Source organism: Sparus aurata, chromosome 17 (assembly GCF_900880675.1).
Source record: "Sparus aurata chromosome 17, fSpaAur1.1, whole genome shotgun sequence".
NCBI classification, from domain to species: Eukaryota; Metazoa; Chordata; class Actinopteri; order Spariformes; family Sparidae; genus Sparus; species Sparus aurata.
The window spans coordinates 12,232,718-12,248,213 of record NC_044203.1 but is presented as its reverse complement, the minus strand read 5'-3'; the positions used below and the strand labels follow the sequence as shown (position 1 = coordinate 12,248,213).

Genomic DNA, 15,496 nt, shown 5'->3' with positions numbered 1-15,496 from the left:
ACAATCCAGCAGTAGGTTTTAGTTTAACTGATCCCACTGCCCCCTCAAAAAAGGCCTTAAAGGGGCAATATGTAAGAATTGACCACCTGTTGAATTCACACTCTAAAAAAATAGGGGGCAAATGGGGACTTCATGCTCTTGAAAATTCACTTTTGTATGTATTTTTGGCCTTTTCATGGCTTTTTTGAGAGTACAGTGTTTTAACAGCAAATAAGATGGATGACATGCAGCCACAGGTTGGATCTGATGCCCTGACTGCTGCAGTGAGGACGCAGCCTCTGTAAATGGGGTGCACAGTCTACCAACTGAGTTACTGGTGAACCCCATGCACTTGACAGTTTGACAGAGGTACGGCTCTGATGATGAAAGGTTGACCTAAAGGTGACATTCACACTAAACAGAGCAAATTATAGGTGGCCTGACTGCTATTGGATAACTACAAAGATGTATGTGTATATGATCCAATGCAGTTTGTTCTAAACTTTGCTTAACTTAAGACAAAAATTCTACTCAGAAAATTCAGATCAAGTTTAAATTGATCTAAATTAAGCAAAATTGACTTGATAGTCCCGGCGTTTTGTGACTATAACTCGGCTTGTGTGTGTGTGTGTGTGTGTGTGGAGATGCCAGCTGGCTAAATAACAGGTCATCATTAAGATTGTGAGCGTGGTAGCATGCTGGCGTAAGCATTAGCTCAAAGTATGCACTACTGGCTTAAGTACAGCCTCACAGGGCTGCAGCAGTGCATAAGTCACCTGCATTTAGGAAGCACAAGACACAATGACGATAGTGTGTGTGACAGCCTGTACGACAGGTGTATTATTAAAATAGAAACTACCTATTCTGTCAGACATGCATGAAAATTGACAACCGACAACCAGGTCAATTTCAACCTGTGATGTCTCCGCTGGTCGTGTCACACACTACAATGTATGCCTGAGCACACTGAGCTGAAGGACTTTTACTAGCAGTGCTAATCCCAACAGCAGATAGAAAAACACAACAAATTGGAAATCAAAATGACAAAATAAAAAACACAACATATCGCTAATTAGAAATGTTTTCTGGTTGTGTTTTCCCAATTGTCGTTATGATTTGCACCTCGGGGCCACTGCAGAATCGTGTAATTTGTCTGAAAACAATAACTTGAGCCACCAGAATACGTTGGGTCTCATCGCTGCATACAGATTATATAAACACGGTCGTCAACGCGGTGAATCACTGCAGTGATGACTTGTGTGGGATAATGAAGTTTTCTTTACTCCTCCGAGTATGAGCCTCTTGTTTGCTTTGTGGGATGCTTCTTCATGAATCCATGCAGGTGGTAGCTGCTGACTTGCAACTCTTGAGCTGTGTCACACAGAAGCATCACTCGCCCTGATCACAGCCAGACGTCTCCTGTCACTCAAGCACCCTGCAGATTCATACCGTCTATTGTGTTTTATGATTACCATCAGTCAAAAGCTTGTTGCGTATACGGGAATGAAAAAGAAGATGGCAATAGCCCAGACAAGTAAAGGTCACTTATAAATTGCGGTGGTATATTTCTAATAAAAAGAAAAAGCTGGTCTTTTGGTGGTCCATCCCTGCTATGTTACTACATGCTGTGTGTACTATTAAGCCATTAAAATTACTATTCTGTTCAAGGAAAAAGGCCAAGAACTGTCGATACAGGATCAAAACTTATTCAATACGTTACATAAATAAATGCATGAATACTCTCCAGATTGGGTCTAATCAAATCTCATTCGTCAACAATGTATGATTTGTGTTTAGCCTCTTTTGTTCTTGCAGTCTTAACAGTGTTCTGCACAGCAAATTACACCTAATTTCTTTCCAAACTGTAAACTAGAGAACAACTTTAGCTTATGTTCATGTTTGGGTTACATCCAAACAATATTCCCCTGTTAAAAGCATCAACCAATTAGTTGACAAACACAACAGTCACATTTGCCATTTAGAAGTTTTTTACTTAAAAAAAAAAAAAAAAAAAAAAAAAAAATCAGCATCAAGATGAATTCACCTTTAACCCGTTGAATTTTTCCAGCACAGAGCAGCAATTCAAGTGTAACAGTTGTTCCAGCATTATTGCGTTTGTTCAAGAGCATTTAAGGAATGTCAACATAGAAATATCAGCACTAAATCACTACAAAAATAAACAATTCCAGTCTCAAATTAAGTGAAACACAACCTGATTGACGAAATACACTGAAAACGAAGCGTACGTGAGACACTGACATATGTACCTATCAATAAAACAGTTCTTATATACAGAATAAAACCAACAAAGTACAAACATGAAATGATTTGTTTAAAGAGTGCACATACAGTAGGACCCGTCGAGTAGGGTGTAAGGAGGAATTATAGTGAGAGCTGTGACAGTTTATGCCATGCGAAATGTCTAGAAGTGTCTCCTTTTTCTGAGATTAAGATTCAGATCAATAGAAAAAAATGTAGTCGTTTAACAACAAATTTCATATACAGTTTCCACACAGGATTTTCCCTCACTAGTTGTGATTTGTTGGTAGTTACAAATGCAGCTAAAGCTCATCTAGAGCTTTTCAGTAACGTAACAAGTCTCACAAACTCCGTTTTGAAGCAACCCCTTGATATGTTCATTGACAGATTTTTAGATTAGCCTCTCTGTAGCCTTGATTTAACATCATTAAGACGGTTATACATAATAAGTGATCATGAAAATGAAATGCATTTTTGCATTATAAGACTCCATTCAAGAAATTATATCATCTGTTTGAATAAGCACGTTAGATTTTTTCTGTTCGAGTTAAAATAAAGATATGCTATGTTCATTAACTTGGACACCCTAGTAAAATAGAGTATTAATACTTTGGAAATGGCGTTCATTCAGTTTGGTATGAGGATGGCAACGTCAGTCAACTACCAAACCTCCTTATTGGACCATTCTAACAAACAGCATCTTAAAAATATACCAATACACAATGATTAATTTTAAGAAACACTAGTGGTTCTCAGTGTTAGTGGATCATTTCCTATATGTTGTTCAAGTTTTCTCGCGACACAATAAGTAGAATTTAAGGTTAGACTTCCAGATTTACTGTAACATTACTGTATTACTGTTACAGTATTCAAGACCAAATTTCAAAATATTTTGCGACTAAATCCAGTTATCTGCCTAGATACCAACAGCAGTCACTGGGAATGTCATATTATCATCATCATCATCATCATCATCATTATTAGCTCTAATAGTATATAGTGTATTTGTGTAAACTAACCCTTTAAATTATCATCTTAGTTTAACAGTGCTACAAAGTACAATTTATTATTTGCTGTGGCCAAAGCACCATTTAAGCCACACTGCTCCTTGTTTCATGACACTGAGGTGGACTTGTGTATACAGCCTGAAGTGCAGATGTGTCAGAGGTGGTGGATCATGCTCTGAAACTCCAGCTTCTCTGAAAGGGCTCGAAGGATTTCTTGAGGTTGAAGAACATAAGAGGAGGTTTGAGTCGCGGGGTTTTCTCCGGTATGACAGCAGCTTTGCTTTCTTCAGTGGGAAATCGACTCTGGTAGACCTCTGGGTATGACCTCTGGAACTGAAATGGAGAAGATTTGCATCAGTATTGTACAGTAGTTGTACTTAAACACAAGGCACTGTAAAATGTACAAGAGCAATGTAACATCAACACTTCAAATATATTCCTCCACCCAAATCTACATTTAAGGATGTTTCTCTTTTCACTTGTCTTCTTTTCAAAGGGGTATTTCCATACCTGTTTAAGCCTTTTCCTCTTGTCCTTGGCAGGAAGTTCTTTGTCTGCAATCAGGCCTTCCAGCAGCTCATGCAGGGGGGTCTGGGTTCCTATCACCTTCTGCTCCTCAGAATCCACCCTGCTGATCTGTTTACAAAAGGCTGGAGATGCGCTGAAGTCTGTGTCTGATCCTGCATATTTGATCTGATGAGAGTCACACATGACATGTTGGAATTATGTAGTTCAAGAAGTGAAGGATAATTGCAGGTTTTTTAGAATTTCTTCATTATTATTGATAAATAATAATCCCTATTCATGAGCCCACTAAACAACAAAAGTTGTCATGCAAATATGCAGCCAGTTATTTGAAACTACTGACTTACCTGCTGAGCAGTTAGAAAATACAGTTGACCTGTCAGTGACATTAGCTGTTAATAGTCAACTATTGTAGAGAGCGATCACCCTCTCCGTAACTGTACTGTGAGCCAACAGTTGTGTGAATCTGAACTAACCCTTTAAAACATGAAAACTCACACATAACACAAACTAACTGTTCAGGGTAGCGGTAGAGCGTTGTGTTGTGAAAGGTAAAAGTAATGTTTTTAAAGTGAGTAAATCAATTGCCAGCTGTTCAGTGAAAAATTGAGATTTTTCTTTACAATATTCATGAAAAAAAGAAGTTCCATTAAAATCCAATATAAAGTGGTATGTCCCATTCAGCCAGTATAGGAAGACATTTCTGCATTAAAATGAGTCATTTGGTCAAATGACTTGGATGCTATTGAAAAAATAAATGCCAATTTATGAATGTAGATTTTTTTTTTTTACAATATTCATGAAAAAAAGAAGTTCCACTAAAATCCATTGAAAAGTGTAGTGTCTCATTTCAACAGTATAGGAAGCCATTTCTGCATTAAATGTGTGTCAATGGGTCAAACAACCTGGAAGCTATCGAACAAATAAATGATGATTTATTCATGAAAAACGCAGATTTTTCTTTAAAATATTCATGAAAAAATAAAACTTCCACTAAAGTCCAATAAAAAATGTTGTGTCTAGTTCAACCAGTATAGGAAGACATGTCTGCACTGAATTTGAGTCAGTGGGTCCAATAACCTGGAAGCTTGCATAAGCATAATGACTTTGAGCTTACTGTTGAAAAGGGCTGTCTCAGGGCAAGGTTAAGCAGTGAAAATATTCTAAATACAGCGTACCCCAAAAATTATATAGAATTTTCTAAATACATTATGGTGTTGCCCCCGTCAACAGTAGTACATCCATTGGCTTCCCACACCGTATCTCCTTCTGCTTCTCAAAACTGGGGGCATGCAACTTGTCTATAGAGTGGATCTATCGCTTTAAGTTTGCAGTGCGGTAGGGGTTTTAGAGTATTACAACGTTCAGTTCAGAAGACCTCATGTTTTGAGTCCTGTTCACAGCATGGGATGTGTAAGCTTATGCATCTACTGTTGACTAAAAGATAAAAATCAATAAGGCTTTAATTTGTAGGCCAACAATACAGTCAATACAGTCTGTGTTCTACATTTTATGATGTGCCCGCCAAAAGACACATCAATACGATCCAACTGTGCAAGGTGGAATAAAATAAAGCACTCCATAAAGGCAACCATTAGGACGGACAACAGATAACTGTGCTGCTGGGTCTGTCTCTGTTAAATTACTGATATAGTGATACTAAATGAGTGACTTCTCTAGCTCACAGATTAGAATTAAACTGTTTCTCAATCTATTTGAAAACAATGCCACCCCAATCCACACTTTCAAACTTAAACTCTGTATACCCCTTGCTGGATGAAAATAAGTTATTTAAAGAAATGCTATCACAGTTAATCCAACCAGGATTACCTTGAAGTAATGGGTTCCAAAAATGGATAAACCCCCTTAGGACTGTTTCTGACATTAATGATGTTTCCATAGCAACAGATACCTGTACAAACCAGATACCAGAGATATTTAAAAAGGATCAGATATGATCTTTAATAAGTAGAACACAAGTAATTATGTATAAAACACTTAGGGAGGTAATTATCTTGTGTCTAAGCAAAGCCTATACTTGATTGAAGTGATGTTCCTGCTATGCAGGGGTATTGATGTTTATTTATTTATTTTTATTTTAATGTTTATTTAACAGGGACGATACATACATACAGATACATTGGGACACAGTGAACTTTGCAAGTTTTTTCAACAATGCTCTCCTCCCTATACAGTAATTTTGTCCTCCAAAAAGTTAGATAATCTCTTTTGGGCCACAGCTATTCCTGACTAAACCCTAACTTATGCAGGTATTATATATCGAGTAATATCAAAGCAGGTGTTGTCAGTTTGAGCTAGCTTGAGATTTAGAGATCACAGGTGCACAAGTTACAGATAGGATTCCTTAAATGCGCATGAAAAATCATTTTTAAACATGTTCTAAGAATCAAAACTGAGCATGCTGTTGGAAATGATCTTAGGATAAAATACAAATATCAGAACATTTCTATAAATGAGGGCCCAGGCTTCAGCACAACCATGGTAGCAGCGCTGATAAAAGCCTGATTAGATATACCACTTTCATTTTAAAATGTTGATTTTTAGGCTCAATTTATGTAATTGCCTACTTGACTAGAGCCTCTGATATTTTCATAAAGTTAATTTAGTTCCATTGCATGATCCTAATGCAATAATGCAGAGGACTGGTTTCCATCACAGATCTCAGTTTATTTCAAAAGAAAATCTCAAGAGGTAATTTTACCAGATGGGACACTAAACCCACAACCAGACACAGGGTCATTGAGAGCCTCAAGCTACTGCGACAACTGCTTTCCACTCACATTATCATAACAATGCATGTCATTTTCAGATTTTATGTGGCCTTAATTCAAATCTAAATTTAGCAGTGACTGTAACACATTTCCACACTTCGTGTTTGGCAAAATGCCGGAACCAATCTGGAACACTGTCTTCCTAAATGATTCAGAGATATGACTTGGTACAAATGGTCTGAGGGAGGGAGCAGGTGCAGCAGAAAGTGGATGCACATGACTGTGACGCAAAAAGCAGCAAGACCGGACCACCTCCACACAATTCATTCATTCATGAAGTTTAACTTCAAAGTGTACAAACCTGAACTCTTTTGAGGTGAGACAGGTGCTCCTCAACCTGGCGACGCAGCTTGGAAGGTGCTTGGAAGATGGTGTTGTGGTGCTCCATCATGAAGGTCACCAGTTTGGTGGCAAGCAGCTCATCCAAGTCCATCTCATCTACTGAGCCCAAAACACAGTGGGAAAACATCTGCACCATCTGGACACAGTGCACAAGGAAATAGATGAGAAAATAACTAGAACTATACGTACAATCTATCAATACAAAATATGATGTAAGAGAGCTGCCTACAGTTTGTTCTTTAGAATTTCATTGACTTTACTTGGTAGAGTCTTCTGTTTATGTAATGAAAGGAGTCTTTCATAAAGTATCTTAGTTCCCTTTAGCATTATCTATCATGTCATTAATTTTCTAGATAGGAATCAAGTCTGGAGGTGTCGTGGCTGGAATTTCTATCCATGGGATGTGTTGAGACAGTACGAGAGGTGAAAACAAATAACTGAGGACACAAAACAATGACTTCCATTTAGAATGTGGGTGAGATACATTTTTTCGACAACATAGCAGCTATGATGTTTAGTGTTGCCTTCTGATCATACACATATGATCTTTAAGTTAATAAACATTAGCAATGAATTTCCTCAGTTCTTTAAGGATGAGCTAACTATACGTATATATGCTATATATCTGATAATATAGTAAAGGCCCAATCCCAACAGTCCTCAGCCCCACCGCTCAGGGAGACCTTACCCCACACACTGACACCTTGGGGTAGTGTGTCCCGATTCTTGTTGGGATACAGGGGTAGGGAGAAGTGTTAGGGCTACATGGCCTTACAAACTGAGGTTTTTCAGTGATATATTACAAACCATGGGTTATGAGAGCTCTGTTGTTACAACGTATTATGGGCCTTATCTCAACTTGCTACTCGTTTGCTGATGTCTGGGGGAGTTAACGTTACATTGTTATGCTGACATGTACATGACAGTTCCACATTTTGATCAGACAATGCCTTATTCTCAAAAATGTTGTTTTAGAAAGACATGGTTGTTTTAAAATGACTTATCTTGCAGGACTTATAACATGAGTGTGACATGCAGGATTATAATTGTTCATTACACTGTGTCCTTATCATGCTGATTTCCGATCCTAGTCTTATTTGACCTCAGAAAACCAGAGAAGTAACACAAACACAAGAAGCGAAAAACGGTACCAGCGTGCGCGTAGCAATAGCATCATTGAGTGGAGGCAGGTGTGGATTCTGGCAGACCCGGGACATGAGACGGAGTAATAGCTGGAGGCGTCTTCGGTTGGGTGGCGGCAGTAAGAGACAGCTGACTTGAAGAGCCTCTGTGGCAACCTCCTGCTCCTGCAACAGACCTGCAGAGATAAGAGGAGAGATGAGTCCGGCTACTGAGGGCCAAACATACAGGCTAAACAAAATGAACACCAGCAGCTTTTTCTCTGTAGCCGTGCACAAATGTCAAACATGGACCCACATCGTGAAGCACTCACTGAGAATGTTGACAAAGACTTCATATAGATGATATGTGAGCAGGGGTTCTTTGAGTCTCTGAAAGTAGTCTCCTACTGTTTTCAGAACGTCCCTCTCGAAACCTGGGTATATTGGCTGTTTGCTTTCATTGCCATTAGGCCCTGAGGAGCAGGAAGACAAATGGAGTTCATATATACATTCACACACTGTATGAACAGTTACACACCAAGAGCCATTCATCAGCCATTTTAGAGATTTCACTTATATCTTCAGGTACAACCAACTGGAGTCTTATTACAAAAGCAGATATGTTTCACCATCATTTTTGTGAGGAGAAGCATTAACTTACAGTTGGCCAGGCATTTCATTGCTGATACCACCCAATATGGCATGTCCTCTGGATGCAAAAGGAGATACAGTCGGTCAGTAATTATGTTCTTGTAGGTTGCAGCCAAGCATTTATTCTTACAATTGTGAATCAATGTATACCTGCTTTATTCTCCAATATCACTATGCCCGTCTTATTAACGCTGAAAATGTTATGAACAATGTGCTTGCCGTTCACATACGCAGGGTTTAAAACTCCATCCAATGACATCAGGCCCAACACTCTCTGCAAACTTAATAAAAAAACAGAGTTTGAATCAAACATCGAGAGCAGTGGCTGCGTCACGGCCGGGCCAAGAGTGCTAGAAGATTTGTCAGAATACGTTTATAAATTGTGCATTTTTAAACCAAATTTACCAAATTAACAAAACCTGAAACGTTTACATCTAAAAAAAAAAAAAAGTTTTATCTAAATGACAGCTGCCAGATGTCATGATGACACAAGCTTTCTGGCACAGGACCTATCATGAGCATGGCAGCAAAAATAGTGACCACCAGATTAGTAATGGAAAGGTCTGGCACTGTAAACAGAGCTCAGAGAAATGCAGATACACTCAAATAAAAGTACAAGACTTTTGTTTTTGCCGCATTTTACATGTTTTGTTTTTTTAACCAGAGAAGATGTAACACTTCATCTGTGAAGGCAAAAAGGGCTATTTTTCTCAATTATTTAAAACAAATTGGTTGAAGTCCATGTTAGTGAGTACTTATCTTTTGCCAAAATAATCCGTCTGACGACAAGTGCAGCATATCAAGATGCTGATTAAAGACTATAATTATGAAAGCACATTCAACCAATCTTACAACTGCAGACTACATGTAACTAAGCAGCCCAAGCTGAAGGCACACCTGTGCAATAATCATGCTGTTTAATCATCATCTTACTATGCCACATTTGTCAGGTGGATGGATTATCTTTGCAAAAGAGAAGTGTTTAGTGACATGGATTCTAACAAATATGTTCTGAAAATTTCAGAGAAATAAACCTTTGGATTGCACAAAAAAGTCTTCGGTATCTCAATTTAATGCTGACAAATGAGGGTGAAAAAAAACCTGTGGAATTGTGTGTTCCCAACATCATGTAGGTGTGATGTGGCTCTCATTGCTCATTTCAAATTAAATTCTTATCTGTAAGCCTGCAGAACATCGGTTGGAAGTTATTTATTTTATCAATTTCTGTTTTATTATTTAACTCAATATTGATAAAACGTAACAAAACTGTTATAACCAATGAGCATCAGCGTACACACATGCATGTTATGGAAGTTGGGAGCACAGGTAGCAATGACAAAAGATTTTGCTTTGAATGAGTGCTGTAATCTAAAAAAGTTTGGGAACTGCTGATCTAGAGCAAAGGTACATCTTAATACGACATGAACAGTGGAAGTTTTTAATAAGTCACATACTGTGCAACTGTCATTGATTTCCAGATGTGGTCCACTTGTTTTGTAGTTATCTCCTTCCTCCGTATGAGCTTGCATTCATGCACGTCCCCAATAGCTACACTGTGTCGTTTATTCCACAAATCTGAGGTCTGGATAAAAAGAAATTGAGATGGATGAAAACTTGTGCTGAATAAACTTACACTTTTAACTAGCACTGAGTGTGCAGAAACAGAGGAAGCCCCATGTAATAACACATACATACATACAACAGTCTTGTAATGCAATCAATAAAAAGGCATTTAGGCAAATATTTTAACATTACTGGACACACAACTCACACCCATTGGCAAATGGGATAAAACAATAATGACGTTTTGTTTCTGTGGAACTTAGCAACACTAATGTTTTCACCTGTCAAGCAAAAACAGAGCTACTTCTGCATCCGTCTCAATGCCTTCAACTCACAAAAGGTTTCTCCACTGTTGGAAAGCCTCAACAGTATTAATGTGGCTCTTCGTCCTTGCCTGGTCTTTTCCTCTTTGGCTGATACCCAACATCTCTCCTTCTTGACTTTACAATTATATGTTAGCATGTGCCAGACTTACTGCCCCTCTCGATAACCCTTCTCCTCTGCATTAACACCCCCTGCTGATTGGCTGGAACTCTGTTGTTTGGCTCTGTCCAAAACACTTGTTTGTTTTTCCATTTACAGAGCCAGGCTTGGCGACAAACACCACATATGTTTTTGCAGCACACACAAGCACTACGGACTGTAAGGAGATATTTACTGAATTTGACAGTGTATGAGATTGGAATGGTTCACTCCACCTTTAACTATATGATTATTAGCTGTCCTTTCAGTACTTTGTTTGGCTTTTCTACAGTAATGTATTACACCGCAAGCTTTCTAACATTGTTGTTCCTTCATATGTAAATAAAAGATATCACAATATTAGAAATGCCCATAATATAATCCTGCCCAACACAACACAGCGTTAAAAGAACTGAGTACAACGATGGAAAAACTACAACAGCAATCTAAATAAAACTGATCCCTACTCTGATATTTTTTTTGTCGGTCTGTTAAACAGCTTTGCATTACATTGAACTTTCCTTTTCATTTTTTAGTGTATAATCTGTATAATCTTGATTGTAGAATCATGTAAACCACGCTTCACAGCAGTTACTGAAACAAGTAAATAAAAATGATCTCATCTCTCCATTTGTCTCGATTAACTTTGCATATGTTTACTTCACTTCTCACACAGCATGAGTCAAAGCAATCAGTGGAGGAGCTGAAACACGTTTGTCTCTTTCTCACCATGACAGCAGACTTCAGCGGGGGAATGTTTTCCCGCTGTGGTAATTCTTCGTAGTCATCCCAGCGAATGAGTCTGGGCAGGTCACTGCGGTCTCTCAACAGAGGCCTCGTTGGAAAAGACTTGAGGGGAGACAGTGTGGGGAACCTGGACACAAAGACAACAGCACTGGGCTCAGCTGAAAGGAGACGGGGCCAACTGTCAAGGTGCAACAACAATGCCTCTGCAACCAACAGCACAGAACAGCACAGGACCAGAGAAAATACCTGTACAGATGGCTATTGTCTTCAAAGTCCTCTGTCCCATGGCGTCCTTTGATGTCTTCAATGACATGGGCCTTGAGGAACTTTTTGAGCAGCTGCAGAGTCTGATAGCGAGTCACCTCAGGCCCAAAGTTGTGGTTGCGCCTCAGCAGCTCATGCAGATAATCCACAGCCTCGGATCCTGTGAAACTCCAGTCATAGTAGCGGAAGTGTGCCCAGTGCCTTCTCAGAGGCATGCCTCCACGGAACAGTTTAATGGTTTCATTCCACTGCATAATATGAAGACATTATTAGACAATGTGGTATGACTAATGATGTAGAATGTAAAAAGACAGAAAAGTAGCACAGATAGCACATATGCTGTTAGATATGGCACATAAACATTTCACTGATTCTGTTACTCTGATAAAGCTGACATAACAGTGTTTATGCATTCAATGCTGTTTTGTTAAAAAGGGATGCAGACAACATGAGTGACAGAAAAAGTATACAGCCCTCTGGAATAAAAAGCACTGTGCATGTTTTTTCATTTCATGGCCAGCTCTAAAAAAAACCCCCCTCTATGCTTTAATATCCTCTCAACATGAAAAAGACAAGGTAGGTAACACAATAATAGAACAATATTTACTCATAGTGTTTTGAATGGTGCAGAGGTTATGGATTATTAGATCCAACAAAGTGTCCTAATGGGTGGGAGAGAAATGAAAGAAGTAGACAAAGCACAGAGGGGCAGGGATAGGCAACACAAGGTCATTACAACCCAGGCGAGTATGAAACTGTATGAGGCAAAAAGCTGCTCACACTGGCTGTTCTGAATCTTGAAAAGAAAAGATCACACTAAGGGAAAGATTAAAAAACCTACAACAAGTAAAAGCCAAGGAGCCCAGTAGGAGAAGGGACTGGGTTGGTCTGTCATCAAAACAAGATGCAGAAAAGGTTTTCCTGCCGACAGAAACTGGTGTAGAAAGTGTTTGTTTTTGAAAGAATTAAAGCTGGTGGCTTTTTGGATTTTGAGACCAAAATGTACGCATTCACTACTGTGTACTGCTAACCTTTGTTTGTTTAGAATGTCTAAATACCAGATGGCCCAAATACAAAATGCAGGAAAGACAAAAAGGGTAAATGGTTATATACTGTAACCAGTCAGGGAAAGGATAAAAAAAATATTAAAGGCTGGTAAGGAAGCCACTGTGCTATATCGTTAACTTGAGTACAGTCAGATCTGTATGTACAGACATCACCAGTCTATCATTGTGTGTTGCTATGGTAATCTGCCCAAGGTGCAAGCAGACAATATATTTCAAGTGTCTATCCACTCTGCTGACTGATAGTAGCAGCATGAACTCTGCTCAGCTGCACTGATCTATTCCATCACTATATATTTGAGGTTAATTTGAGTAGCCTCAGTGGCAGTACTAAGACACATCTGTAGAAATTGAGACTGGAACCACATTCAAAAAAACCTCCCAATGTGGCTTGGCTCTAATTTGCAAAAATCATATCTCCTATGATATGACATAACACAGATTTGGGCTTGCAGTCTAGAGCACAAGAGTTTATTGTCACAACATACAGTGAAACATATTGTGCGCCGCCTGGGACCAAATCCAGTTGTAGTTTTAGAGAAGGTAATAATAATTAATGAGGTTATAATACAAAATCAGAAATATTTATTTTTCCGTAAGTGAATGAACAACTCGGAGGAAAATAAAATCCCCAGGACACTACTGAAGCTAGAAAGGTGGCAGGGTCCACTAAGTGTACACAAAGTAAAACAGTATGAAATTGTTTGTTCACTCATGAAAACAAAGAATTTGTTTATTTAGTTTGTTAAGGCAAAAAACAAACAAAAATCAGTGAAGATCTTTCTCCTCTGATTAAAATTTCCTCCCCAAAACTACATGGTGCACATTTAAGGGCACCGACATGTGAATTGACACGTAAATTAACACGATACATGTGTTTTACTAATGGAGCACCCTTGAGGATGCCTAAGCAAACACAGGGAGAAGATTTTAACAGAATAAAGCAAAATCTCTGTGATGAAAATGACAAACAGGAAAATCTCATATAAAAAGGGATGAGTGAATATACTCATCACTATTCGAATTTGGCTTTCAGAGAAGCAATTGCAGTCTGATGTAATTGGTTAAAGATTCCAAGCCACAGCTAGTGAGCTACACATAGCATTAACGTTAGATATAATTGCAGTTTGGTGTGTTATGTGCATGCTTTTACATGAAGCTGAACAGGACGCGTTAGTGCAAAGTAACACATGACAAGTGAACGCATCAGCATTACACTGAATCTAGTGAATGCACGTTAGCAATTACCCTTAATGTAAACACCTGGGAATATGCATGCAAATGAGGCTGTTATAAATGCTACACAATACAGCTGCATAGATCCGAAACCGAATGCAAACTGAAATATGTAGAGAGGCACTTATGATAATCAGTAACTTATGGGCAGGGACGCATTTGTCCACACAGAAAGTCGCTATTGTTTACAACTGAGTGCAGAACTTCTTCTATACTTCTATAACAAACTTTGCTGTTTGGGAGCATTCCTGTTGTCGCGAGAACACGATTATAAGACACACAGATAACAGTTAACTGTTAGCTTACTGACTTAATACAAGTTAAAACCACAAATTTACTAAGTTTGAAACTACGTTACTGCTCTCGACTTCTTACTGGAACAACATAAACTATCAGCGTAATATAATTTCGCGGCGGTACCGAGATAAAATGAGACAAACTAAACACATTCGTACGTTGTAACTCTAAAATTCAGTAAGTTATACAGATTTTGTATAACGTCCCAACAGACTCACCAGCTTGGTCGCCCTGTACGGACCCGGTCCGATAACTCTACCGTCCATATTCTGGTTCTGAAAACCTACTTCACTTCACGCGTAGAGAAACATGGATATATTTAACAGTTCTAAGCTTTTTTAACAAAGCTTTAGCTACGGGTGGAAACAGTGGGTTACACGGGTATCTGGGCAGAGACGTTGCTGCCAACTTTGAATCTCCTGCGTCACATCAACCGAACAACGCGATTAGACGGCGAGGGCGTCACGTGACCGCGAGGAATGCTGCGTTTATGAATGGAGACGTAGTGGGACAGTTGACACGCGTCAACGTCCAAGTTTTAGGCTAAAAATAGAACAATCTACAGACAAAGAAATACAATCATTATAAAACAAAGTTTACACAATGAAAATAATGTACAAGAAATAACAAATGGACGGTGTCTTAGCACGAAAAAGAAGGTACGTGGTACAATTATTTTTCATTTCTTAAACGTGTATTTAATTAACGACACAATGTTGAAGACTTGGAGTCCTGCTACATCTATTTTATGGAGTGTTGAGTGTTGTGGAGTCTCACAGCCTGGATTCTGACACTGATCTGTTGTCTGGTGGTACAGCAGCAGACACTGTATGTTTTGTTAGATGGCAAAACATACAGTGATGTGACTGACCCTCTCTAGATGGGTACCAGTGATGTTGTGGTTGCCAGTGGCTTGATATTTTAGCAGAACCCATGCTGCTCTCTGAGAAGATTGCAGGTACAACTGGAGGGATGAACTTCCCTAATTCATTGTGGGATTGGTGTGATCAATAATCAAAGCAGTTCATTGTTTGACCTGGTTTCCGAAACTTTGATCGGAATAAAACAAGAAGCTCCTGAAATAGCCCATACAATGCAGAAATTACAATGTGCGAGACTGTCATCGTTCCCTTTTTCTCAAGTTTTTCCAATGATACAAAATTCAGACCTTTTTTGGGGCTGCATAC

The 15,496-nt window shown here is 38.8% G+C and overlaps 1 protein-coding gene across 1 annotated transcript; it reads right to left on the bottom strand.

The window, feature by feature from the left end:
* Window positions 1-3,277: 3,277 nt before the first annotated feature.
* On the bottom strand, window positions 3,278-14,742 carry LOC115566645 (DEP domain-containing protein 1B). The gene is made up of 11 exons (XM_030392523.1): window positions 14,528-14,742; window positions 11,695-11,960; window positions 11,431-11,575; window positions 10,131-10,258; window positions 8,827-8,957; window positions 8,687-8,734; window positions 8,358-8,498; window positions 8,056-8,222; window positions 6,864-7,040; window positions 3,756-3,938; window positions 3,278-3,578 (listed from the first exon to the last, which is right to left on the bottom strand). Exons 1-11 carry the CDS (start codon window positions 14,573-14,575, stop codon window positions 3,414-3,416), a joined length of 1,599 nt encoding a protein of 532 aa, XP_030248383.1. The 5' UTR covers window positions 14,576-14,742; the 3' UTR covers window positions 3,278-3,413.
* Window positions 14,743-15,496: the final 754 nt, after the last annotated feature.

What these genes read in the sequence shown, in the direction of transcription:
- LOC115566645 (XM_030392523.1), bottom strand. Translation starts at nt 14,575, where the DNA reads ATGGACGGTAGAGTTATCGGACCGGGTCCGTACAGGGCGACCAAGCTG. An exon ending in GATATTGGAGAATAAAGCAG is followed by an intron (nt 8,735 to 8,826) that starts GTATACATTGAT and finishes TTTTGCATCCAG; the next exon opens with AGGACATGCCATATTGGGTG. An exon ending in AGTCTTTGTCAACATTCTCA is followed by an intron (nt 8,223 to 8,357) that starts GTGAGTGCTTCA and finishes TTATCTCTGCAG; the next exon opens with GTCTGTTGCAGGAGCAGGAG.